Source organism: Coffea arabica, chromosome 1c (genome assembly GCF_036785885.1).
Source record: "Coffea arabica cultivar ET-39 chromosome 1c, Coffea Arabica ET-39 HiFi, whole genome shotgun sequence".
Taxonomy (NCBI): domain Eukaryota; kingdom Viridiplantae; phylum Streptophyta; class Magnoliopsida; order Gentianales; family Rubiaceae; genus Coffea; species Coffea arabica.
The window spans coordinates 49875802-49900915 of record NC_092310.1 but is presented as its reverse complement, the minus strand read 5'-3'; the positions used below and the strand labels follow the sequence as shown (position 1 = coordinate 49900915).

Sequence of the window (25114 nt, the reverse complement as noted above, 5' to 3'; positions counted from 1 at the left end):
GTCAAAAGAAAAAACTACAAGGAATCTTTCAATTGCTCTCATTTGCCTCTCCCATACGTGAGCTAAGCTACTAAGAACCAAAAGAGAAGTCAAAGCTATAGACTAAAGGTCCTAATTATGAAGAAGGAAAAGCTACTCCAGAACCAAAAGAAAAGTCAAAGCTAAAGAAACAATCCAGTCGTCCGTCCTCTCTATTGCTTCTGCCTTGTGCGGCGGGCTGCTTCCGGAGAGGAAGAAGAAGACTCTTTTTTTCCTGCGCAATTTTCCTATATAAAGTAGTGCTCCTTGCGGCGGCTCATGTGCCAAAAAATGAAGACTTCGACCCAATTTGCCCAACAAGGGCTTACGTTTTGTTGTTCCAAAAATGCCCCTAGGACAAACTCTATCATCTGAACTCTTTTCTTGCCAAATTAGCTATTATATTTTCGTTCTATTCCCTGAAATAAATGCAAAATATCAAAAGTGAGTAGAATCTAGCAATTAATCCACATTAGGTCAGGTAATAGGAAAAATTAATAATAAAAGAAATGATAAAATTGCAACCTATCACAAACTGTGCTAAAAACTCAGGCCCTTAATTTTGTCAGCTTCCACATAGGCTGTAGCTTTTACTATTAAATCATAACTTGGCTCAAAAGAGTGAATACTAAGTTCTTGCAAAGAATCGGATCTTGGGTTTTGAGGTTCTAGTGAGCTGCAACAGCTGAGGAATAAATAAGTACTTGTCTACTGCCAGCATAAATTGAACTTACTTTTCAGGTAATAATATGGGAGAGCATTTTTTGATTGAACATTATTGGCAGCTTTGGTAGCGAAGGTGAATTATTAAGCTTTGGAGTTTCTGAAGTAGGAAATGGCCAAATGACATGAAATAGAATGAAAAAGGAACAAAGGAAGGAAGAAGACAAGTGAGTGGATTGTTCAAGAATATTGACAGAAAGTAGATAACGATTGCTGTTTCTGGCGAATGTCCTGATTTTGGTTGGTAACTAGTAAGTACTTACCTTGATCAGATGCCAACTCTTTTGGTTGAAATTTGCCGAGGTTACGATCGGATTGAGGAATTTAACGAAGGATTTGAAATCCTCTTAAATTCCTCTAGGTTGTTTGGATTACTGAAAAAGTATTTGAATTTGTTGTTCTCCAATTAGTTTAGATTTAGCTGTCAAACCAATAATCACTTTAGGCCTTGATTTGGACCCTACTTCTTTACCATCTTGAGACCAAGGTTCAACACTCATGATTAGTGGAAATTTACACGTAGTTGTTTGCTCTAGATTTGTCTGCCATGAGGAATGTGGGCTCATAATATAAAAATAAATAAAGGGATAATTTGAGAAACCTTCTCTTAGATTTCTAACAATTGTGGCCACTTCCCCTAAGGTTTAAAAAAAAAAATTACGCTTACCTCCCTTGATGCAATAAAGAGACTATGATAGCCATCACAAACTTTAACAAATTTTAAGTGAAAATGAGTTTAAAAGAGAAAAATAGAAATGCTTTTTTGTTAATACTTCTTTGTTATAAAACTCTTAACGTTATCTAACTTAGTACATTATACTTCATTCCCAATTTTTTTGACTAGATCTACTAATCAATTTACAAAAGGTCGACCAATTAATTAGGGAGGCATTTGTTAAAATAATTATCCTCAAAAAATTGCTTAACCAAAAACGAAGTCCAAAGTACCACAAAAGAATGCTTTCAAAACATGGCTTAAATTTTCATACAAAAAAACCAACTTAAAATTTTCACCTAATAAATAATGATGATAACTGACTTTTTAGCATTCAATTTGTTTACATATCAAAGAGGGTAATATTGGATATTTATTGAATTTTTTTATTTATATCATCAATTATTACCAAGACATAATTTCTATCGGGGTTTCCATACATTTTCAAATATTAGGGAGATGGTTGTAAATTTGCAATTGTTAGAAACCTCGGGAGAGATTTCTGAATTTGCCAGTTTGCTTGCTATTTTTTGGTTTCTTTTTCATTGTTCATCGTAATTAGCTTCCTCGTAATTAGCTTCCTCTTTGTGCTATCTGTGTAATTTGACTTGTGTGCTTATGATGTGATAGGAAACGAACAATACTAAGAGCATCTCCAATGGGGGTGTAATGGCTCCCCATTACACCCCTCCATGACACGGCTCCCCATTGGAGCCGTGTCCCCATTGGAGCCGTGTCATGCGGATTACACGCATCATATGTATGATGCATGTAATCCGTTGATTTTTCTTTCCATGGCAACGGTAATATAATTATTTTTTCCGTTGATTTGTTTAATTTCCTATATAATTATTTTTAAAAAAATAACAATATATTATTTTTGAAACATAGAAAAAGATATATTATTCAAACTTAAAAATTAATAATATCATTTTTAGAAAATAAAAAAATTCAAAATGTACAAAATTTAACGAAAGTTAGTACTTTATTTTTTAAAAATAACAAAATTAGTTTTAAAAATTACTTTATTTATTTATGGGATATGAGTTATGCATTATTAAAATAAATATTTGATTAATTGTGGACCCATGCTATTACACCTTGTGGAGTGTAATCCATTGTGAGTGAAAGTGTAATAAAAGAGGAGAAAGTGGAATGCTGACGTGGCATGTGGATTACACTCCACAAAGTGTAATCCATTGTGGATGCTCTAATGGATAGTAGCTACAGAGGCAACCAGGAGACAAAGCCCAAACACCAATGAATAGTGGATCCCTAGATTGGAGCCAATGGTATATGAAAGAGGAAGAAATACAACTATATAGTATATTAATATATTATAACACACTATATGGGTTGTGATCTCCCTGCAGTGATCGGAGGTTCTTCTTTTTGTTCGGTTTGTGTGCTTCGACTCGAAGTAATGGACAGTAATAATAGTTTAGCATAAGGTGTTCCTTGAGTGTACAAGGAGTTTCTTCCTTGTAATGGGCTTATGGATGATTGTTGCTGGGGCTAAATATTCTATTATTACTATCTCTAAATAAATAGACACACTTAATGTCCTCTAGATTACTCTATTATCTATGCATTTCCTGCTACTCATATTAAGTAGGATTCAGTTAATGTGCATTATTATCTGCAACAATTTTATTAGGGAAATGTTATTTGTACTCCATATTTTGTTATTTGCACTCCCATAATTTGTTATATCATATAGTCTAATAAATGAAAACTATATAATAAAAATGATAATGGAAGTGCAAATAACAAAAAGGGAGTGTAAATAACATTTTTCTTTTATTAATATTATTTAATACGCGTTTGTTATCCTATTATTAGGCTTGTCAACGGGCTGGGTCCGGGCCGAAATTCATTATTCCAGACCCGGATCCGGTACACTATATTGGATCCGGGCCCGACCCGTTTACCCGACGGATCTTTACTCTATGTTCCGGATCCAGATCCGACGGGTCCCGAATCCGGATCCGGGTCTACCCGAAAAAAAACTAACAAAATTTATAATTCCTAACAAAAATGAGAAAAAAACATATATTTATAAACTAATTTCTAACTAATACAAAAAAAATCAAATAAGAAAAGTAATCAAATTAACCTTACTCAAATACATCACCCTAATCAAATTATATTGATTAGGATCCGGGACCAATTATATTGATTACTCAAATACATCATCCTAATCAAATTATATTAATAAATATATATATTTTTTAAATTATTGATCCATTTATATCCGGATCCGAGTCCAATACAGGTCGGAATACTATATTCCGTATCCGACCCGTTTTTTTGTTTGGCAAAATGGATCCGGATCCGGATCCGGGTCTGGGTAACGAAATTAAATCCCTATCCATACCCGGATAATTTTGACGGGTCCGGTCTGGGTCAGGGTCTGGGTCTGGGTCCGGGTCTGAGTCTGGGTCTAGACCTGGACCGTTGACAGCCCTACCTACTAGTATCTTCATTCACTTGCTCACCTTGCAAAAAATATTGAATGCACATAACTTTTTATTAATCTAAGTTGGCTATTATTTTTCACCTACCGAATAATTCTCTTTAACCATAGATGCCAAACACCCGCGCGATGCACGGGCACTCCTCCCTAGTAATTCTTATACATCTCAGTTCATTTATTCAATTATTGTAAAAACATTTTAAAAATTTTGAAATCTTATGTGGGAATTTTTTTGAACTTTTTTTTTTTACTTCTTTTCCAGATAAGTCCTGTCTCATACTTTAACATACAAGTATTGATTCTCCACGAGAAATGTACATGCACATGTCGAGTTGGGAGTGACAAACAAAATTGATAAACATTAGTAAAGTAAAGACTTAAATTATAAAAAAAAAAATTTAGAGTGATTGTTTATATTTTCTTTTTTTTTATTTAATTTAATTTATTATTATATATTTTTATTTTGAATACATATACATCTAATTTATCCTTTTTTTCTCAAAGGAAAAAGAAATATGGCATTGAAATAGAATTGGTTACTTGTTTACTAGTGAAGTATATGAACAGTTTTTGTTATTTGATTGGATATGGCTAAGCTCAACCATAATCTCAATTAAAACTAAATTATTGTTTTCATTTGTTTTCCTTTTGTTGTTTGTCATGTCAATTTTTCTTTCTTGTGATGAACTTAAATCAAAATATTGAGAGGCAATGTTTGTAGAGCTTGGACTATTTGCAATTTTTTTTGTTAATTTTTTTTAATGTAAGTGGGAGGACTCGAATTTAAATTTCTCACTTACACTCCCTTCTTCCAAATCATCTAGCCCATCCTTCCATGCCCTCCTATTTGCTCTTTATTTGAGTACTATTACGGTTGATAAGGGTGTAAATAATCCGTGGGATTTCTGTTGTACTTTTTTTCGTATTTATATAAAGTACACGACTCGTGATCTTCTTATAAAGATTTTTCAAGTCAATAAAGGATATTTTTTTCCTTGCATGTTTTTGGTTTGTGCTAAGAGCTTGTGTATTTTGGCATTAATAGACGACAATCTTAAAATGTGTCTATTTAACATTTTCTCATTTGCTTTAAACAATAAATTTTAGGCACAAGAGATAATTGAAAATGGAGTGTAAAGGTTGATAAATAGTTTTGAATGACAAAAATTCTCATCTTAATTACAAAAGTTATTTAATCAATTGGTAATGTTTCAATTTTCATTTTAATTACTAATATTATCGAATCAATTTGTGACGTTTCATCCATTTAATTAGTACCATAACTAAAATGAAATAACCTTAATTATTTGAGAAAATAGTGCTCTGGGCATAGTCAAAACTAAGACAAAAATTGCTTGCAACTATTCATACTATTATGGAGAGTATAGATATAAACTCTGACTTTTGACCGTCGACTTGGCTCAAGTCTGACTTTTGACCATCGACTTGGCTCAAATCTGACTTTTGACCACGGACTTGGCTCAAAAGGTCAAATATTCTTGTCGTAATAAGACCAAAAGGGGTGAAAATAACTGCAAAAACTTTCCACTTGCGGGTTGTGCTTTGATGTCTAATTATGCGACATGGCAGTGGTGAATTTTATCTTATGGCACTTGTGAATTTTGTTCATGTACACTAACTTTGTATGTGAGTATGAGACCAATGCTACCTTAAAATTATGCATCAAACTCCGTAAAAGAAAATTTTCAAATTGCACTAATAAGTACCTCAGGTTCGCTAATAGGCTAAAAGCAAATATCAATTGCACTAACCATACCTTTTCTTAATTGTAGGCGTATAAATGAATCTAATCAAATCGAATACTCATGTGTTCAAACTTGTTCAGCTAATTTAACAAATTTGAAATTTTATTCGAACTTGTCTTATTTATTTATCGAATCGAATTTGAACGACCTTTTATATTGAGTTTGAATGTTATCAAGTATAAAACGCTGTTCAATTTTGATTTGATGAATCAAACTCAAACGAGCTCTTATCAAGGCAAAATCAATTCGAGTATTATGGGTTCATTTTTCAGTCTTATTTGTACCTTTCTTCTTTGTGTTTTCCTCGCATCAGCAGCCCAGAGAAATTGACCAGATCGGCAAAGGCATTAAGGAACACGTTAAATTAGCCTAACATCATGTTCATTTGGCGTAGACTAAGACATTTTTATTTGACTAGAAAAAAGCACATGCATTGCAGGTAGTGGTGCTATCGAGCCGAGTCGAGCTCGAGTAGCACCATACTCAAGCTCGAACTCGATCAAAATTTGTGCTACTCGAGCTCGATCGAGTAAAAAAATTTGGACTCGAGCTCGACTCGATGAAATAAAACTAAACTCGAGCTCGGCTCGTTTGAGCTCAAATAAGCTCGAGTAAATATCAAGCCCGAGCTACTCGAGCTTGAGCTCGAGTTTTGAAATAAATCTATAATTTTTTAAAAAATATATATAATATATAATATAATATAAATATATAATATAAATGAAATATGAAAGTTCGATTAAGCTCGACGAGCACTCGAGTACTTATTTCTTGAGCTCGAACTCGACTCGTTAAATTTAACGAGTAGCTCGATCTCGAACTCGAGCTCGAGTCAAGCTTTTGATCAAGCTGCTAGCAAGCTACTCGCGAGCAGCTTGACTTGCTAGCACCCCTGCAGGTCATGGTAAAGTTTAACACAGGCTTGTATTTCTTCGGTTAATATAAATTGATTTAGTTAACAAACTAATTTTGAGAACCAAATATTTTTTAATTTTTTAGCAGAGGAAAAACAAACAGTCCTACAAATCCTTACTAACACAATGCACAAGTGGAGAAGTCACCTTAATTGGATACAAATTGAATTGAACCTAACGCAACATTCTAGCTTTGAATTACAATTAGATTTGTATTCCTTTGTTATTATAGAGTCATATTGAACCACTTTAGAATTAAACAACTATTTGTCCAGATAGTATTTTCTTTTTCAACCACTTGATCTAGTACGTCAGCTTGTCTAGAACTGAAAACTATCTATTCATTTAGTATTTCATTTTCTTCAAAAGAAAATCTTTCCCTAGGATCTCCTTCTCCTTCAAGACTTCTACTTTACAACATATATTCATGCAGAGACACACTCACAATGTCATATTTTATTCTCACGGCTTTCCACACCCTTGTTCAATTTCTATCAATATCTAGAACCCATAAAAAAGAAACTCTCTATAGTATTTTATTTCCCCCTTTTTTTGACCCTTTTCACGTGAGAAACTAAATCTGTTGAGTTAAAATTTGTACATCAGCTTCAGTAAAAGGAGAAACTCAGTTGTGTTAATCATACTTCAACTCAGTTGTACCTTCCCTCTTCGTGTTTTCGTCGTGTCTCCAGCTCAGAGAAACTTGGCAGATCGGGAAAGGCTGCTCTTATTTACTTGAACTAATGAAACAAGGAACATGTTCAATTAGTATACGTACGTTCATGTTCATTTCACACAGACTAAAACGTGTTTCATTTGACTTCATTCGACTAAAGTTAATGCATATCCACAGTTAATTCAGTACGATCCATGCAATAGTAATACACTTCTACATTCATCTTTCTGTTGAAGATTTGAAAGTGAACACATCTAGCACGCTTATAAATTGAGTTAGCTTTTTGCTGTCCAATCCATAACCACTTTAGTACTTGATTTAGACCACTTCTTTGTCATCTCCTGACTACTTACATACCTCTTGCAATTGTTTTGTGACCATATAAGCCTCATCATCGTGGCTCACATGGGAATTACTAGTACTACATAGACAAACACTGACATTAGTACCATGGCAAACATGGCAATCGCCTCAAATATTATGAAAAGGTAAGCACTTACAAATCATTTCTACTAATTGAATTTGATCATCTTTGTAAAGTTTTACTTATAATCAATCCAACATGAAATTTCTTCTTTCTGTTTTCTGTAATATTTTCTGGGTTTTTAAAGATATTTGCAAATAGTAACATGTATTTCTTGCTCTAGGCTTCAAGGAAAGGTTGCACTGATAACTGGTGCTGCTAGCGGTATTGGTGAGTCTGCCGCTAGACTTTTTGTCAAACATGGAGCGAAAGTAGTCATTGCTGACATTCAAGATGATTTGGCCAAGAAAGTATGCCAAGATTTGGATCCTTCATCAGCTTCACATGTTCACTGTGATACAACTCAAGAATCTGATATAGAAAATGCAGTGAACACTACAGTTTCTAAGTATGGGAAGCTGGACATCATGTTCAACAATGCTGGTATAGCGGGATCAGGCACATCCAACATTCTTGACGATAAAAAATCTGATTTTGAACGCGTAATCAGCGTAAACCTTGTAGGTGTATTTTTAGGCACAAAACATGCTGCAAGAGTGATGATTCCTAATCGCTGTGGCAGTATAATAAATACAGCAAGTTCATGTTCTACCCTAGGCGGAGGTGCTCCTCATGCTTACGTGAGTTCAAAGCATGCTGTGGTAGGCCTAACAAGAAATACTGCTATTGATCTCGGACGATATGGCATTCGCGTGAACTGTCTGTCGCCCTACTATGTTCCCACGCCTTTGGCGGCGGATGTCGTTGAAAGAATCTATGGTGGAGTTTCTAAAGTATATAAGTTTCTGGATGGTGCAGAACTGAAGGCAGAAGATGTAGCTGATGCAGCTCTTTACTTGGCAAGTGATGACTCCAAATATGTCAGTGGGCACAATCTTGTGGTTGATGGAGGCTACAGTATTGTTAATTCAGCTGTGTGTATGTTTGAGAACTCACAAAAATGAGGAGTTTTCATTGTTTTGCAGAAATGATCTAAGAATCTTTTATCTATGCAAAAGTCTGAACTATGTACTTCTGAATTTCTCATGAACCACTGAAGAATTTCCAGTCACGATATTCGATTACTCAAAGATGTAACTAGATTGAGAAAAAAAATCTATGTTCAGAAGCAATATGCTCTGTACTTTCACAAGTGAAGAAGAAGGAAATTTCCAGTTTTATTACAAAGACTTCCTCTCTGATTTGACCTTAAATCTGTTTTTTCATCTTTAAACCTGCTCTATGGGCCCGATATTTGCACCTCCGGAGCTTGATGATTCATTCAGCGTGAGATTAAATGTTCGTCCAGAACCCCTGCCAATGTTTGATTTGCAACAAATTCTCATTCCATTGGTTGCCAATGGTTCCTTTAGCAAGTCTTGAAAACGTGACTTTCTTTGATGTCTATTTCCATTCTTATTGGCAAAAAAGGAAATCATAGATTGGCTAAAATCTGAAACAAACGTACGATGTGGTGAATATTTTAAGTGGAGGTATCAATTACAATCCAAGCTAACTATGTTGATTCTTCCAAATTCTTCCATTAATAATCTGTCCACGTCCATTCATGAATTTTGAATGGATCTAAATAGGTGCTCCATTAAATCCATTTAATTGATGGAAAACTTTTTTTTTTTTTATCTTTTTTTTTTCTTTTCTGTCCTCTCTTCTTCTTCTCCCTTCCCCTCCCCTCTCCCTCCTGCTAGAACCAAGCAACAAAAGCTTTTTTTTTTTTTTGCTTTTTTCCCTCTCCCCCTCTTCTCCCGCTCTCCTCCCCACTCCCCCTCTCCCTCCCTCTCCCCCTCTCCCTCTACCCAATCTGGTCTCAAGAAGAGGGTGTAAACACATGCTAAATTTTTCTTATTATTGTAAAACTTGTAAATAAAATAAAACGTCCAAAAAAAAGAGGTGGCCAGTGCCTCCTCCCTCTCCGGCACCGACCGGCTGTTGAGGTGGTGGTGGTTTGAGGTGGAAGAAAAAGGGGGGAAGGGAAATTTTTTGTGTGTTTTAGATATTTTAAAGGGTGTAATTTAAAAATTTTGAGGAGTTTTTTGAAATTACTGTAGTTAAAGTTGTTAAAAAACAGGTAAGAGACAAACTGTGCTAAAAACTCAAGCCCTTAATTTTGTCAGCTTCCACATAGGCTGTAGCTTTTACAGTTAAATCACAACTTGGCTCAAAAGAGTGAATACTAAGTTCTTGCAAAGAATCGGATCTTGGGTTTTGAGGTTCTAGTGAGCTGCAACAGCCGAGGAATAAACAAGTACTTGTCTATTGCCAGCATAAATTGAACTTACTTTTCAGGTAATAATATGGGAGAGCATTTTTCGATTGAACATTATTGGCAGCTTTGGTAGTGAAGGTGAATTATTAAGCTTTGGAGTTTCTGAAGTAGGAAATGGCCAAATGACATGAAATAGAGTGAAGAAGGAACAAAGGAAGGAAGAAGACAAGTGAGTGGATTGTTCAAGAATATTGACAGAAAGTAGATAACGATTGCTGTTTCTGGCAAATGTCCTGATTTTGGTTGGTAACTAGTAAGTAGTTACCTTGATCAGATGCCAACTCTTTGGGTTGAAACTTGCTGAGGTTACGATCGGATTGAGGAATTTAACGAAGGATTTGAAATCCTCTTAAATTCCTCCAGGTTGTTTGGATTACTGAGAAAGTATTTGAATTTGTTGTTCTCCAATTAGTTTAGATTTGGCTGTCCAACCAATAATCACTTTCGGACTTGATTTAGACCCTACTTCTTTGCCATCTTGAGACCACTTACATAATTCTCGCAATTATTTTGCAACTATATATATAAGCCTAAACATGGCTCACATGAGAACTAGTAGTGCTACTACATAGACAGCACTAGCATTAGTAGCATGTCAATGGCCTCAAATATTTTGAGAAGGTAAAGCCCTTACCCATCGTTAAATAGTGATTGCATCTGATCATCTTTGCTGAGTTTTACTTACAACCAATTCAACATGAAATTTCTTCTGCTCTCTGTTTTCTGTTATATTTTCTGGGGTTAGATATCTGCATATGGTGATAACTTGTATTTCTTGCTCCAGGCTTGAAGATAGGGTTGGTTTGGTCACTGGTGCAGCTAGTGGAATTGGCAAGTCCGCTGCTGGACTTTCTGCTAAACATGGAGCAGAAGTAGACATTGCTGACATTCGAGGTGATTTGGCTGATAAAAGTATGCCAAGATTTGGATCCTTCTTCAACTTCATTTATTCGTTGTGATGACTCAAGAATCTGATATACAAAATCCAAGTATGAGAACCTAGACATCATGTTCAACAATGCTGGTATAATCCGATTTTGAACGCATAATCAGTGTAAACCTTGCTGGCCTAGTCCCTGTGGCAGCATAATAAATACAGCAAGTGTATGTTCTAGCATAGATAGTTCATTTACTGCAAGTGTATTTTCTGCTTGCGTCTAATTAGACGATAGCCAAATGGTCGGAGTTTTTGGCTAAAATAATCTACTTTTCAAAAAATAATCCCAAAGTAATGATCTTTCAGTTTTTATTCCCTTATTAATCTAGTTATTGCCATGTAGACTCCCTACGAAAGGAAAAAAATAACTTGTAAATCTTTTGTTTATATATTATGCAGTTTTTCTTTATTTAGTACTTTAAGGACATTCTGTAAACAAATTAAAAAAGGAAAGTGAATCCATAATTAGTATTTTAAAATTGTTGATCACCCTCCAAATTGCAATGATTTTGCTGAAGAACCTTTTTTTTTTTTTTTTGCTGCCATTATTCCTTCCTAGCTTTATTCTTGATTATTATATCACAAGTTCCTTTCTTTTTTTTCTTGTTACTTGCAATTTTATATATCGTAGCCTTCTAACTTTGTAAATTTTAAGAAGTTTGCAAAAACTCAAATTATTTGAAGTACGAGTAAACATTTCAAGATACATAATAATCATAGTTTACGTGAGCTATAAAAATTCCACTATAAGGGGAAAGAAAATTCGAAAAAAAATTCTCTTGCTTTTTTTGACTTATCAAAAGAGAATACATTCCAAAAAAATAGGAGAGAGAAAATATAACTATATCAGTGTTAGTATCAAAATTAACACGCTGCATGAGCCAATCTAATGTGAGAAATACTAATTAACTCAATAATAGATAGAGAAATATTTTTATTTATCTTTAAGATTGTACATAAGTAGCAAAATTTGAACTATTGAAAAGGTATTAAAAATCTATTGATGTGGATTATACCTCTTAATATAAGATGGAAATGTGAATACTTTCCATACTGAAAGTCCATGTTTGGGAATAGTTTTCAAGAATGAGGTTATGGTGGAAATAAACAAAGAAAGTATCGACAACAAAGTATACATCTCCTACTAACCAGCAACCAAACAAAGTATTGACAACAAAGAAACAATAAATAAAAAGCAAACCTAGCAAAAGCCACCAAACACTCTTTAGACCAATTCTATTCTTTGCCAACTCTTCACGACAATTCAACTATCCAAAAAAAAAAAAAAAAAGTGATATTTAAATACTACAAATTCTGGGTGATTGAGTGCTAGATTTGAGTCTTAGATTGTATTGATAGAAAAATAAAGAAATAGAGAGCTTAGAAAATTTTGCAAGAAATTTTTTTGTGTGCCCATTCTTAAGGTTCAACACTCATGATTAGTGGAAATTTAATTTACATGTAGTTGTTTACTCTAGATTTGTCTGCCATGAGGAATGCGGGCTCATAATATAAAAATTAATAAAGGGATAATCTGAGAAACCTCTCTTAGATTTCTAACAATTGTGGCCACTTCCCCTAAGGTTAAAAAAAATTACATTTTACTCCCTTGATGCAATAAAGAGACTATGATAGCCATCACAAATTTTTACAGATTTTAAGTGAAAATGAGTTTAAAAGAGAAAAATAGAAATTCTTTTTTGTTAATACTTCTTTATTTTAAAACTTTTAACGTCATCTAATCTAGTACATAATGCTTCATTCCCAATTTTTCTGACTAAATCTATTAATCAATTTACAAAAGGTCAACCAATTAATTAGAGAGGCATTTGTTAAAATAATTATCCTCCAAAAATTGCTTAACCAAAAACAAAGTCCTAAGTACCAAAAAAGAATGCTTTCAAAATATGGCTTAAATTTTCGTACAAAAAAAATCATCTTAAAATTTTCACCTAACAAATAATGATGATAGCTGACTTTTTAGCTTCAATTTGTTTACATATCAAAGAGGGTAATATTGGATATATATTGAAATTTTTTATTTATATCATCAATTGTTACCAAGATGGATTTTTTATCGGGGGTTTCCATGCATTTTCAAATATTAAGGCAGTGGTTGCAAATTTGCAATTGTTAGAAACCTCAGGGAGATTTCTGAAATTATCCCAAAAATAAAATAGTAATTAAATTGCAATAATACAAACAATACCACGGAAGCCTAGCAGGCATAATTCATAATTCCCTGCTAAGTTAACCCAAAATTAGTTTCCATCATCGTCATCAAACATCAAAATCATCATCCATTAGTAAACTTTCACCTTCCCAGTTTCACACCTCTTTCCCAGAATCCTATTACTGCTTACATTTCTTGATTTTCTTCTCCCACTACCCTTTTTTGGGATTCTACTTCTGCTACCTTCACTACCAGTACAATCTACTATTACTGGGTCTTTCTTCAATTGCTCAGAGTCCAACTTAACCAGAAGGAAAAAACGAAAAAAGGAGTGGTTTGAAAGAGCGCTTGATTTTTTTTCAGGACCCATATGGGAGAGGATTCCAATCCGTAAATTTTGTGTTTGTGCAGTTATCAGCCGGTCTGATCTGTAAGTTAGTTCTTCTTTACAGTTTTTGGCTGCCCAAATGGAAAGGGGCTAATTTATTCAGTAAAAGATTCTTACTTTAGCTATTTTAACTTCAATTCTATGCTTTCAGTTGAGGTTTTAAGATGGGGGTTTTATTGATGTACTTTTGTTGTGGTTCTTTCTCATTTAGGTGTTGTAGAGAAATAGTTATAAAGTTTGTTGCTTTATCAGTTAAATGTCTAGTTTTATGCACTAAACACTTGGATTACCTGTATAAACGGAGACCCTATTCTCATTGCTTGGCATTTTGAACTTTTAAAGTTGGAATTCGGGCAGAGTAGCATTGAAATTGAATTGCTTGGCATTGAATTTTGGCTTTTGAATTTTGGAGACCCTATTGAATTGTAGCCCTGAATTTCATGTAGACAAAGATTAGCTTTAGAGAGAATTCTTGTCTCTAAGGTTGTATGAGTGAAATGTGCATTTAAATTCCGTTTGTTTGTGTTTTGTGATGCATGTATAAGTTAGTTAGATTGTACTGGAGCTGGTTATTTGAAGATGTAAGTATGAGCCTTGCTTAAGATCTGAATGTGTACAGGGATTATAGGAGGAGAGAGTAAAGATGTCAAGACCAATGTTGCTTGTGTTTCTGTTGCTTATTTTGATAATTACATCCCAATTTGAATGGAGAGAACAAGTAAAGAGTGAGGTTGAGTTGAGTCCAAATATATCGCAGAAGCAGCAACAGATTTCAAAAAGGGAAGAAGCTGTAAAAGAGAAGGTAATGGATATCTCTTTTTGCTATTTCTGGTGTGCTGTTTTTGATCATTGAGGAGCTACTTCAATTTGCTCTTGTTTGGACTTTCTGTTTGTTGCTCTCATAGTCATAGTTACGTTATCCACCGGTTAGTGAATTCTCGGTGTGGTGTTCATGATTCCTTTGTATTTTTTTTGAACTTCAACACAATGGGATTTCCCTTTTTTTAACCATGCAGAAATTCTATTGTCAAAAGTTGAGATTTTCATTTTCTGAATCACAACGTTAAGGAATGTTTGACCTGTCCTTCGGTAAGAATCACCAATACTGAACCAGAAATGTTTGTATTAGATTACGAAGTACAATTTGGATACTGGAATTGCTCAGGAAGACATTGAGTTACACTGTACTATGTACCTATTTGGGCAAATATATCTTAAAGAGTGTGATTTACTTCTGGTGGAAAGATGATGCAGGTGCCTTGGTTAATTGGTAGGATATCTGCATTGGGAATCTGTCTCTAAATTTCCAACCAAACAATTTTCTAGGCTGTGGTTTGGAGAACTGGGAGAAGAAGAGAGGTCTATGTTAAATACTTTTCCACATAGCTGCATCATATGTTTGGGTTGTTGAAAGCATTGCAGTAAGAATATCTCTGCTGACATTATTAATCACCAGTCTATTGCTTAAACAAATTGTTGATAGTCATAAGCTTGTACTTGTGGAGATCCTTGGTGGAAATATATATATTGGGGTCATAAGCACCTTACTTTTATCTTCAAAACCAGCTTCCTGGCTATGGCCTCTTTTCTTGCGCCTTGTCAAACCTCAATTTAAAAGTCCAAATTTAAGATTGAAATTTGGCGCATACCTGCAATATTGATGATCATGTGGTGCCCCTTGGTTATCTGATATTTTCTACATTAGCGTGCAGTGGTACATTGTTAATTTCTGTGCATGTCTAGAAGAACATGTTGTATACTCCTTCTAAGTTTGGTATCTTTAGGTTAAAGATAAGTTGATTTGTTGTATTACAGCTTTCCTTTATTCTAAGTTCCCTTTTGGCAGGTGGTGCTTCTAGGTAGTATTTTTAGTTTGAGAAAAAGTACCCTTAAAGGTGTCCTGTCACATTTTGTAAATACTTCTGGAATTGGTTGTACTTGTTTTAAAGCTTAAATTCGGACCTTTTAGATTTCAGGAGCATTTCACCAGAAGTCACTGTACTCCCAAACAGGCACTTAGTATCTCAAGATGTGCCCCTCATTGGAATTGTGGGATGACTATTTTACCTGTAAATGTGGTGCTCAAAGTGCAAAAATGTAAGACCTATACTGAAAGATGGAATCTTTTTGGTTGACAAAAGGAGTATGTTAAACTTCACTGTTTTTGCTGAGTCTTTTCCTGGCTTTTCACAGTTTCAGCTCTTTCACTTCCTGTAGCACCACCTAAATTTTCATATAATAGGTGGCCCCAATTACATAAACAACAGCTAAATTTTTGTACTTTTCTCAAATCAAGAGGAAGTGACTCTGCTGGTCGCTGCTGTTGTTAGATATTCAATGTGAGAAGGAGTTTTCTGTGTTGTCCCCATTAGGATGTCAGGTTATCACCTTCTCCTTTAAGTTCAAAAATTGTGCAGCTATAGTCTACTGCCTCCACTTGGAAGTTCTCTGTCTTCCTGAAATGGTTTTGATGCTATACTCATCCAACAAACTACTGTAATATAAGCAACCAAATTCACTGGCAAACCCAATGCATCTTTCAGAGCCCTGTCCCCTTGCCACCTGCCATATATGAAGCCTGCCTCTTTGCACCACCCACTGACATGGAAGCTGGTTTCCAATGCTATACTAATCTTTGGACAATGTCTTTTTTCTCTTTTGTTGGAGGTTGGGATTGTTTCAGCGATATTCTGCTCATTGATGATGTTGTTTATGGGATTTTGAATGTTGGTCTTTTAAAAGGGCTTAGGTTTCTTTACATAATTGCTGTAGCATCACTTGTATCAGCCATTTATGTTGATTTACTCTATCCAGTTCATATAGAATGTCTTAGTTTAACACACAATAGCATTTTGTGGATTATCCTGAAGACAAAAATAAACATCTCACATGATATTGTATCAGGATAATTATTAACTTGCATTTGGTTCTATAGAGCTACTACAGTTGATGATACCACCAAATGTTGATGGCTGAAGACTGCGCTTAGTCAAATATTGATTGATATAAAACAACCAGTAGTACTACTCCAGTCACAGAATAAAAAATTTCTATTTTGGGAGGGGGGGGAGGGAATACTAGTCGCATGTTTCCTACAGTTTTGAGTGTTTATGGTCTTCGGTGAATCACGAATTTGATTATTGGTTATGCATTTTTTTCTCATGGACATGGTGTTTGATTTAGTTTAATCTTCTTTTACTTCTATACATCAGCGATACCCCGGTGTTTATGATTTTTATCTGTTTTCCATTTGATTCTGCCTTTATTATTGATAAAGATCATATACTGTCTTTCAAACATACCAAATGAGATCTATCGCGAGAGTTACTACAATTTTGTGTGTATATAATGTACATTTCAAAAAATTGTTTCTTGTAACAGATGCCATTGCTTAATGCAGATCATCTTATCTCAGGAGAAGAGCATTCAGAAACTTAATGAGCTTGTGAGAAGTCTTAGGGAACAGCTGCGACAGTGCACGAGTACTAATGAGACTACAAATGGCAGTCTAAGTTCATTGAATGAGAATGTTATTGAATTTGACTGACACACGATTCTGGAGGATTAGGCACTGGCTTCTGAAGAATATCAGCATGTATTATTTGTGCAATAGTTATTGAAATCTGTTTCTGTTTCCCCACTAATTTTTACATGTAGTGCTTCTTGCAAGTTTGCACACTCTGTCATGATAATCAAACATATGCTCTCATCTCTAACTGTTCTTTGTTGATAATTGCAGTAGGTCATTAGCTATTTAAGTGTAATGGATTGCACCATCAAGATGGCATCATCCTTGTCCTTGCGAAATTTCCTATTCGCTTTGACAGCAAACCCTGAATCATCAGAACAAATTAGGTACTTTAGAATGCATGAACATGAGATTGGTGATTCTTTCAAGACTGTTGGATGCATCACTGTTGTTTTGTGGGCAAATTAGGAAGTTATGTTTTGTAATTGCTACATGAGGATGGAATGTGAGAGGAAGAACTTCAAATTTCCTCATGATCTCCTTTGAAATCTGGCAATTCTTTCCCATTTCCCGGGTGCTGGGGTGCAGCCCTTTCAATTGTCCTCAATCTTTTTAAGTTCTGATCAACTTGAAACTGTTGTCTGCAGCCACTAACTTCATTTTTGCAGCACTAAATTAGGAAAAATTGAGAGGGAGTAAAGCATGTGATATTAGATTCATCAATTTTATTTGTTCTATCAACAGTTCTTGATCTGCCGACCCTTTCGCTTATATTCTAAAGAAATATCCAATTTTGGTATATCTGAAGACTAATGCCTATCTTCTAACAGTTCAGCAGGTATTTTGGATCAAAATATCACCAAGTACAAACAATCCAAAATTTGATGATCATAAGGTTACTGACCCTTGTCCCCATGGACAATGTTGTTGCCTACTTTCTTATCCTATCCTTCGTTCTCTCAATATGTCACGTCCACTCCCCTTGAAAATGACAATTTGATAGCGAAAACCTCTGGCAATTGTGAGTTTTCACTATCCTAGCTTCTCATCACCACCTTTATTAGGATAGAGTTTAATGATAACCATTTTAAACTTCACTTTTTAATAAAAAAAAATTAATGTAACACTTGTATTCAAAAAGTGGTTGGAGAATAAATTAGAGGGAAAATCGTTCAAATTTTCTTCATATTTCATCAAATGAATTTTTTCATCATTTACTTCTAAAATAGTAATTTTATGTCCTTTATAAAATCAAATTGGTAAAACTTGGTCATAATCTAAATTTTTTTATCACTTTTTTACACTGAATCCATCACATGACCTGCACATGATTTTTTTGAAAGGACAAAAAGATCAAATGTCAGTTGTAGTAGAACAAATGATTCGATCCATATTCATTTTTGTCTCCAAAAAAGTAGAATCTTATCTAAATCATATTCATTTTTCTCCTAAAGAAGTGAGATCTGATTCAATTCATATTCATTTTATCATTAAAAAAGTGAGTTCTGACTTTTTTGTATATAAAAAAATGATTGTATGTGGGTAATATTATGATTTCAGGCTAAAAATGGTTGAAAACTTAGGTTGAGATCAAAATTTGTTAACTTAAACTTGTAAAGAATACAAAGTTAACATTTTAAAAGTGAAGGACAAAAAAAATTCATTTGATAAAAAATGAAAGTGATATTTTGAACGATTTTCCCTAAATTAAAAGAATCTTTTGTAAAAATGATATAAAATTCTTTTTGCAATAATGCAGACCAAACAGAGAGATTTTTGACCTATGCAGCGTTCTGGAATGTTCCAAATGTAAAAGCATTTTTCTAAGGGTTAATTTCTTTACCTTTTATGTATGGGAAGATTTTTTTTTTTTTTTTTTGGGTAATTGGGAAGATTAGTGATGGCTGTTAATGCAGGAGCACGCAAATAATTCATATTTATGTCAATATTTGGTATGTTTGTCTATAGGCGCAAAATCTATCTAGCTACTACAAATTAGAAGCCAAATAAAACAAAACAAAAAAAAACCCACGCCTCCTTTTTTTTTTCCCTTATAGAAAATGAAAAACTAGTTTATGAGAAAAAAGTAAGAAGCTTTGATATTTCTTTCCCAAAAAGAAAGCAAAAAAAAAAAAAAGGCAAAAATCCAAAAAATAAAAAGAAAAACAAAGAGAGTGTAAAAGTATTCATAACTATAAAGGAATAAGTTTTTTTATCCACTATTGGTGTAATAGAAAACTTTTTACAATAGCAGGTGTAGATGTATGCTATATATACACAAAATGAATTTTCAATTTTGAAATTGGATTATATTGTTGCATCTATACCCTGTATACACTAAAGTTAAAATTTATCACAGAATGGATGTCTCGATTTATTATTTGTACCTAGTATTATTATTTATAAATAAAAATATCTTATAATAATTATAACAAAGAACTTGAATTCTGATGAATTTTAAATTTATATTTTATTATTAATTTAATTCAATTTTAAATTCTTAATATAGATCTAAGTATCTATATATCTATATTTAAATATCTAAGTGAATATATAGAATAAACGCAATGAGTGTAGAAGGAAATAAATTCATTCATTCATTCATCTTTTTTATCTTTTCTTTTTATTCTACACGAAAGTTGCTTTTCTTTGTCTTTTATCCTTGTACTCTAATTTAATAAAGAAAGTGCATTAAAATTATTATGTAATATTTTTTGTTTTAGTAATATTTTTCCAAAAGCATCCACGAAATAAAAGTATTATAAAATTTTCAACTCTTGTACAATAATTATTGCCTTTCCCTATCCATTTACCCCTTTTATATATTCCTCTATTTCAATTACCAAACAAGAAAATATTCCTCTATTTCGTGGTCTTCTTTCGTCATACCGCTATAAAGTTCCCCTCGTGCTCATGTGTTGAATAAGCCCACCGTTTTAACCTTTGGTCGGTTCTAATCTTCCATCAAAAACCCAAAGCCACCCCCCAACAAAAGCCACAACTACAACAATGGCTCTAGGTGCCTCAGGTGGATCCAGCGTTGTTGGTATAATTTCTTGTTCCACATACTTTTTAATCCATATAGTGCTTAAAATTTTGATGGGTTTGCTCCCAAAAAAAAAAAAAAAAATTTTTACCGGGTCGGTGGATCTTGCAAATATATTGTTCCTAGATTGAGTTATTCTAGTGACCCTCTTCAAATTTTTGACTTGGACTTCTTTAAGAGTTATCTGAATTTGATTTGAATTGAGTATATTGAAATGGGTTTTGTTTGTTACTGATTTGTAGTTGTTTTTTTCCCTTTTTCCTTTGGCCCTCCTGTAGTTTGTATGTATCTAGTGCCTGCATGTTGCCCGTAAGTTTAATTTTGTGAAGCATTTTATGTAATTTTTCTACCTGGTTTGACTATTGTTTTCTTGCTTCGTCACATGTTAAAGTGGTATGGCAAAGTTTGTCTTTTTATAATTGGAAAATTTTGAATATCTTTTTTTGAATTTTGGGAATGAATTAAAAGTGATAGGCCATAGAGAATCTGAACTGGGCTGTTTAGATGTATGTGCTGGCTGGATTCTGATGCATGGCTAATATGTTCAATATGTATGACAGGAAGCGCAAACTTTGTTTGTTGCATGGAGAAATTGTTTCTCATGTGATTATTTGAGTTAGTTTGTAGTTTTGGAAATAGAAAAGATTCAATAGTTAGGAAACTGAAACTGAATTTGAGCTCATGTGCAATTGTTTTTAGACTCAATGATAGTTATGTCTATTGCGGTGAGCTGAATTGGCCAAAAAAATGGCATTTTTGTATGATGTAACAGTTAACTGAAAGCGAGAATTGGAAGAGATTGAGAACAAGTTATGTGTCTAAGAAGTGATTTGCTGAATAAAAGTTGGGACTTGGAACGATGTCTGACCTTTTAGGGATTGGCTGGTTAATGAATGTGTAGAACAAATTTGTCGCATGTGTCATGACTCATATAATTGCATGTAAGACTTCAGATGGCGAGCTTTTATGTTTTTGTCTGTCAATGACGTGGATACAATTGAGATATATTTGGGAGAGGGGCCTATTTGGGATAGTTAGATAATACTGAAAGGTGTGAAACAGTTTTGAAATCTCCCTATTTTGATTCAGTCTTGTCTAGGTAATCTATCTGAGTCTCATATATAAATATGTGCATTCTACATAGCATACAGTTTTCATTTTTTGAATTTCTATTCTAAATATGGTTTGATCAGCTCAGTAATTTTTTTTGAACAACTTGCTAGATGCATATGATTCTTTTGCTGGATATTACCTATGCAAAGTGAGAGAGATAAATTTTGTGGGGTCCATTGGGATTTTAATGTCCATTTGCATTTTCATGGCAAACTTACCTGTATAAAACTAGTACATCGACAACCTAGTGTGCATAAAGAGAAGAATCTAGTTTGGGCCATTAGGATTAAGGATATTGTCTTTTAGGTACTGCACAGAACACTCATAAGATAGTACCTGTTCAAGAAATATTTTGTGTTCTATGTTTAAAATACATGTTTCATCCTACTGATTTATTTGGATTGTCTCACAGTTCTTCCGGATTGAACTCATTTTTGGCCATGAATATTATCTGCTTCTATTTAAACATCTGTGAGATTTGTTTACATGCATCAACATCTTTAATTGAATTAGAACTGTTGAATTCTATTTGCTGGTAGAAATAAAGTTGATGTAGGCTTGAGGTTATTTGTGTTTACTTCATTGTTCGGATAAAGTGTCCTGGTTTGTGGTATTACATACTTACTAGAGTCAGATCCAACAGATCTTTGCTGAAATTTCCATATGTCGCTTGCTTAATGAATAGTGGGATGGTTGCTATGCATTGGATAAAGTTTGAAGTCTTCGTGGCTTTAGGACTGATGTGTGTTTTTTGCTGGTTTTGAAAGATGACACTGCTTTTTCAGGACCATGTCAATTTGATCACGTTGAATTTGTTGCTTTTATGGTATGACACATTTTTATTTGTCTACAGTTCCTCGAAACTTCAGGCTGTTGGAGGAACTTGAACGTGGGGAGAAGGGTATTGGAGATGGTTCTGTCAGCTATGGAATGGATGATGCTGATGACATATATATGCGTTCTTGGACCGGCACCATAATTGGTCCACATAATGTAAGTGCATTGTGTAAGCTTGTTGTATCATTAATGGCAATAAAGGTCGGGGACAAAAGTATGACTTCCTGTCAACCAATCTTCTTTACTGTTATGCACCTTGATTGTCTACCACTCAATTTTGTAGTGTGAGTATCCTCTTTTTATTTTTTATTTTATATTTGTTTGATAGCAATGGACCATGAATCGTGACTTCACTTCCTTGATCATGTATTTTCAGTGTTAGTCATTAAAATCCTTCTGCTACATTGTTGCTTTGAGGAATTATTTTGCAGCTTGTTGATATCGGTTAAAAGAGGGAAAAATAGATTATATGCATTGAAGCTGTGGGTTGTTAAAGCAGAAGTCAAATTGTTGCAGTTTTGATGTGCCCTAAAGATATCCTTCTGCCTTCTCAAATTGAATGCCCAAATTTGACTTAGCATTATTAAAGGAGACTTGAAAACAGTAATAGGCAAAGGAGAAACTAGACAACATCTTGGCCTGTATATCAAGGAGAAAGTGAAGGTAGATTTGACATTATTTCACTTTTTGTTGTATGGAACATTCTGGACCAAGTAACGATTTAGCAACTGCTGGCGTTTCATTTGGTGAAAGTAACCAAAGAGTAGAGAATAGGACATTTTGCCTATGAGATGTGAAGTAGTGCTCCTTGAAGCAGCAAGAGCTACTCCTGTTACATTTTCCAGACTGCATCAAATCTGAAAGCCTTAATTCGCCAAACTTTTTAGGAGGCCCAGTACCATATTTTCAAAATGTACTTCACTTGTCAGTTGTCAGATACATAAACTGTACTTGTTGAACAACTCATTCCTTGAAATTATCTTTGTGGTAAGTGGGCATTGACTCACAGATCTTGCAAACTTATGTGTAATTTGATTTTTGGATGATGTGCCATAACCATACTTCCAATCTAATGCTATCATACATGTTTGCACTCAACACCCTGTACAAGTTTTGGTGATGTGTGCTTCTAGTTTATTCAATAACGTAGTTTGGGGTGGGTGACACATTAAATTGTTGGTGGCATGTAGCTTCCATTTCTGCATGGTAGTTAGTGTTAACTGTTGTCATGTTAATACAATATAGGAGAAGAGGGTACAGATTTGTCCGTGTACAAACTGGAGAAAATGTACTTTATGCATAACTGTATGTAATATAGATCTACACAGTTCAAACACTATATCCAGAAGCTTGGATGCAAGGAGTCGAAAGTCTAAAGCTCAACATGCAAAGTATTAGAGTTTAGAGCTTTATGCACTTTTTGATGTTAATTTGTCTCAATTATATGCTTTGTCATTTTCCAGACTGTGCATGAAGGCCGTATTTATCAACTGAAACTCTTCTGTGACAAAGACTATCCGGACAAGCCTCCAAGTGTTCGTTTCCATTCCCGCGTCAACATGACTTGTGTGAATCCTGAGACGGGAGTGGTAATGCTAGCATTGTGTGACAGTATTGGTTCATTACCATTTTGCCTTTTTACATTGTTTGATAAACTTCTGTTTGAGCTAAAAGTTTCATAAGATGATACAGACCAGAGCCCCATTATAGCCCTGGGAATCTTCTATGTTTAACGAAGTGATTCCCTGTGTAGAGGGATAGTGATCTTAGGCTCAATGGAATGCTTACAATCCTGAAAAGATAGCTTAATTGTCCCTTGATATATCTCTAGACAAGAGGTCCTTTAGAGATTTAGATCTTGTGCTTAATGCGTTTGGACAATTTAGATGATTTGGTAAGTAGAAACTATTATTCGTTTAGATTCAGAATTGAATGTTGGAGCGTCCCAAAAGGAGGATCTAGAATCACTACTTGTGTGCAAGTCAAACTTTTCCTTGTACTATCATTTTACAGATCCTTGGTGTGATTACATTCCATAGGAGTCTTTTTAGCAAATTTATTGGTCTGTTTGTGTGGTTGTGAAAGGGAGCTATGATGTGTAATTACCATGATTTTGACAGATTAATCTGTAACAGGTTGAAGGAAAGAAGTTTGGCATGCTGACAAATTGGCAGCGCGAGTTCACTATGGAAGACATACTGACTCAGCTGAGGAGGGAAATGGCAGCTCCGCATAACCGCAAGCTTGTTCAACCTCCTGAGGGTACCTTCTTCTAATTGGATTTGTCATAATAAGACTTTGTAATAGAAGGAAAGGACATGTAAACTTATAGATATTTCTCATATGTGAGTAAATGTATCCAACTTGCTTATGTCAATGGACAGTTATCTTGACTGAGTGAATCTTGTCTCTGCTTGACTGCCTTGATTTCTGCATATTCCTCTGGTTGATCATCCATGCATGCTTGCTTTGCTAAAGTAAGTGATCCGTGAAAGTCAAATGTGCCTTCAGATCTAAGGATGATGCGGCTGAGAGTGGCTAAAAAGTAGAATTTAACTGCTGTGTTACATGCCAATGTAATTGGTTTTTGTGTGATAAATCTTGCGCATACAAGATAGCAATTTTATATATATAACGTTATATACATGTGCTTCATTTACTAGACCACCTAGCATTAAAATAAGTCTTTTTCAAGAGAAACAGAACTGTTTTGCTCATTTTCCTTTGCTTCACTCAAATTATTGACAAAAAAAAGAAAAGAAAAGAAAGGGTTGCAAAGTTGTTGGACAAATGATTGACGGAACAAGAAGAGAGAAGAAAAATACAAGATGTAGTGTTCTGTTTTGCCCCCTTTACTTTTTTTTTTTTTTCAACAAACGATATCATGTTATAGATATTAACACTTGACCTTACAAGGATTAGTTACAAAAAGGGAATACTACCCTCATCTCTGTCCTAGCTAATTCAGTCAGCTAATCCTTGCAAGGATTAGTTTTGCCCCCTTTACTTGCTAGGAGCATTTTGCAGGATGAAGTTAATTTGAGCGTGGGAGCAAAGCGAGGAAAAAAAAATTGTTCCATCATAAGCATAATATTCAATCACTTTTTAACTTTTTC

General features: G+C 34.2%; 2 protein-coding genes and 2 long non-coding RNA genes across 4 annotated transcripts; all 4 read left to right on the top strand.

Moving 5' to 3' along the window:
• The first annotated feature begins 7579 nt into the window (after positions 1 to 7579).
• On the top strand, positions 7580 to 8965 carry LOC113726227 (borneol dehydrogenase, mitochondrial-like). Its single transcript, XM_027249827.2, has 2 exons — positions 7580 to 7776; positions 7936 to 8965. The coding sequence occupies exons 1-2, from the start codon at positions 7739 to 7741 to the stop codon at positions 8714 to 8716; spliced, it is 819 nt and encodes a 272-aa protein (XP_027105628.1). The 5' UTR covers positions 7580 to 7738; the 3' UTR covers positions 8717 to 8965.
• Positions 8966 to 9629: 664 nt separating this feature from the next.
• LOC140035249 (uncharacterized) lies at positions 9630 to 11133 on the top strand. Its single transcript, XR_011839234.1, has 2 exons — positions 9630 to 10656; positions 10820 to 11133. It is a non-coding gene; the product is annotated as an uncharacterized lncRNA (long non-coding RNA).
• A 2061-nt stretch (positions 11134 to 13194) lies between these two features.
• Positions 13195 to 17249, top strand: LOC113726218 (uncharacterized). The gene is made up of 3 exons (XR_003457489.2): positions 13195 to 13575; positions 14153 to 14335; positions 16934 to 17249. It is a non-coding gene; the product is annotated as an uncharacterized lncRNA (long non-coding RNA).
• Positions 17250 to 19863: 2614 nt separating this feature from the next.
• Positions 19864 to 24400, top strand: LOC113726210 (ubiquitin-conjugating enzyme E2 variant 1C-like). The gene is made up of 4 exons (XM_027249804.2): positions 19864 to 20048; positions 22015 to 22154; positions 23462 to 23587; positions 24134 to 24400. Exons 1-4 carry the CDS (start codon positions 20012 to 20014, stop codon positions 24272 to 24274), a joined length of 444 nt encoding a protein of 147 aa, XP_027105605.1. The 5' UTR covers positions 19864 to 20011; the 3' UTR covers positions 24275 to 24400.
• Positions 24401 to 25114: the final 714 nt, after the last annotated feature.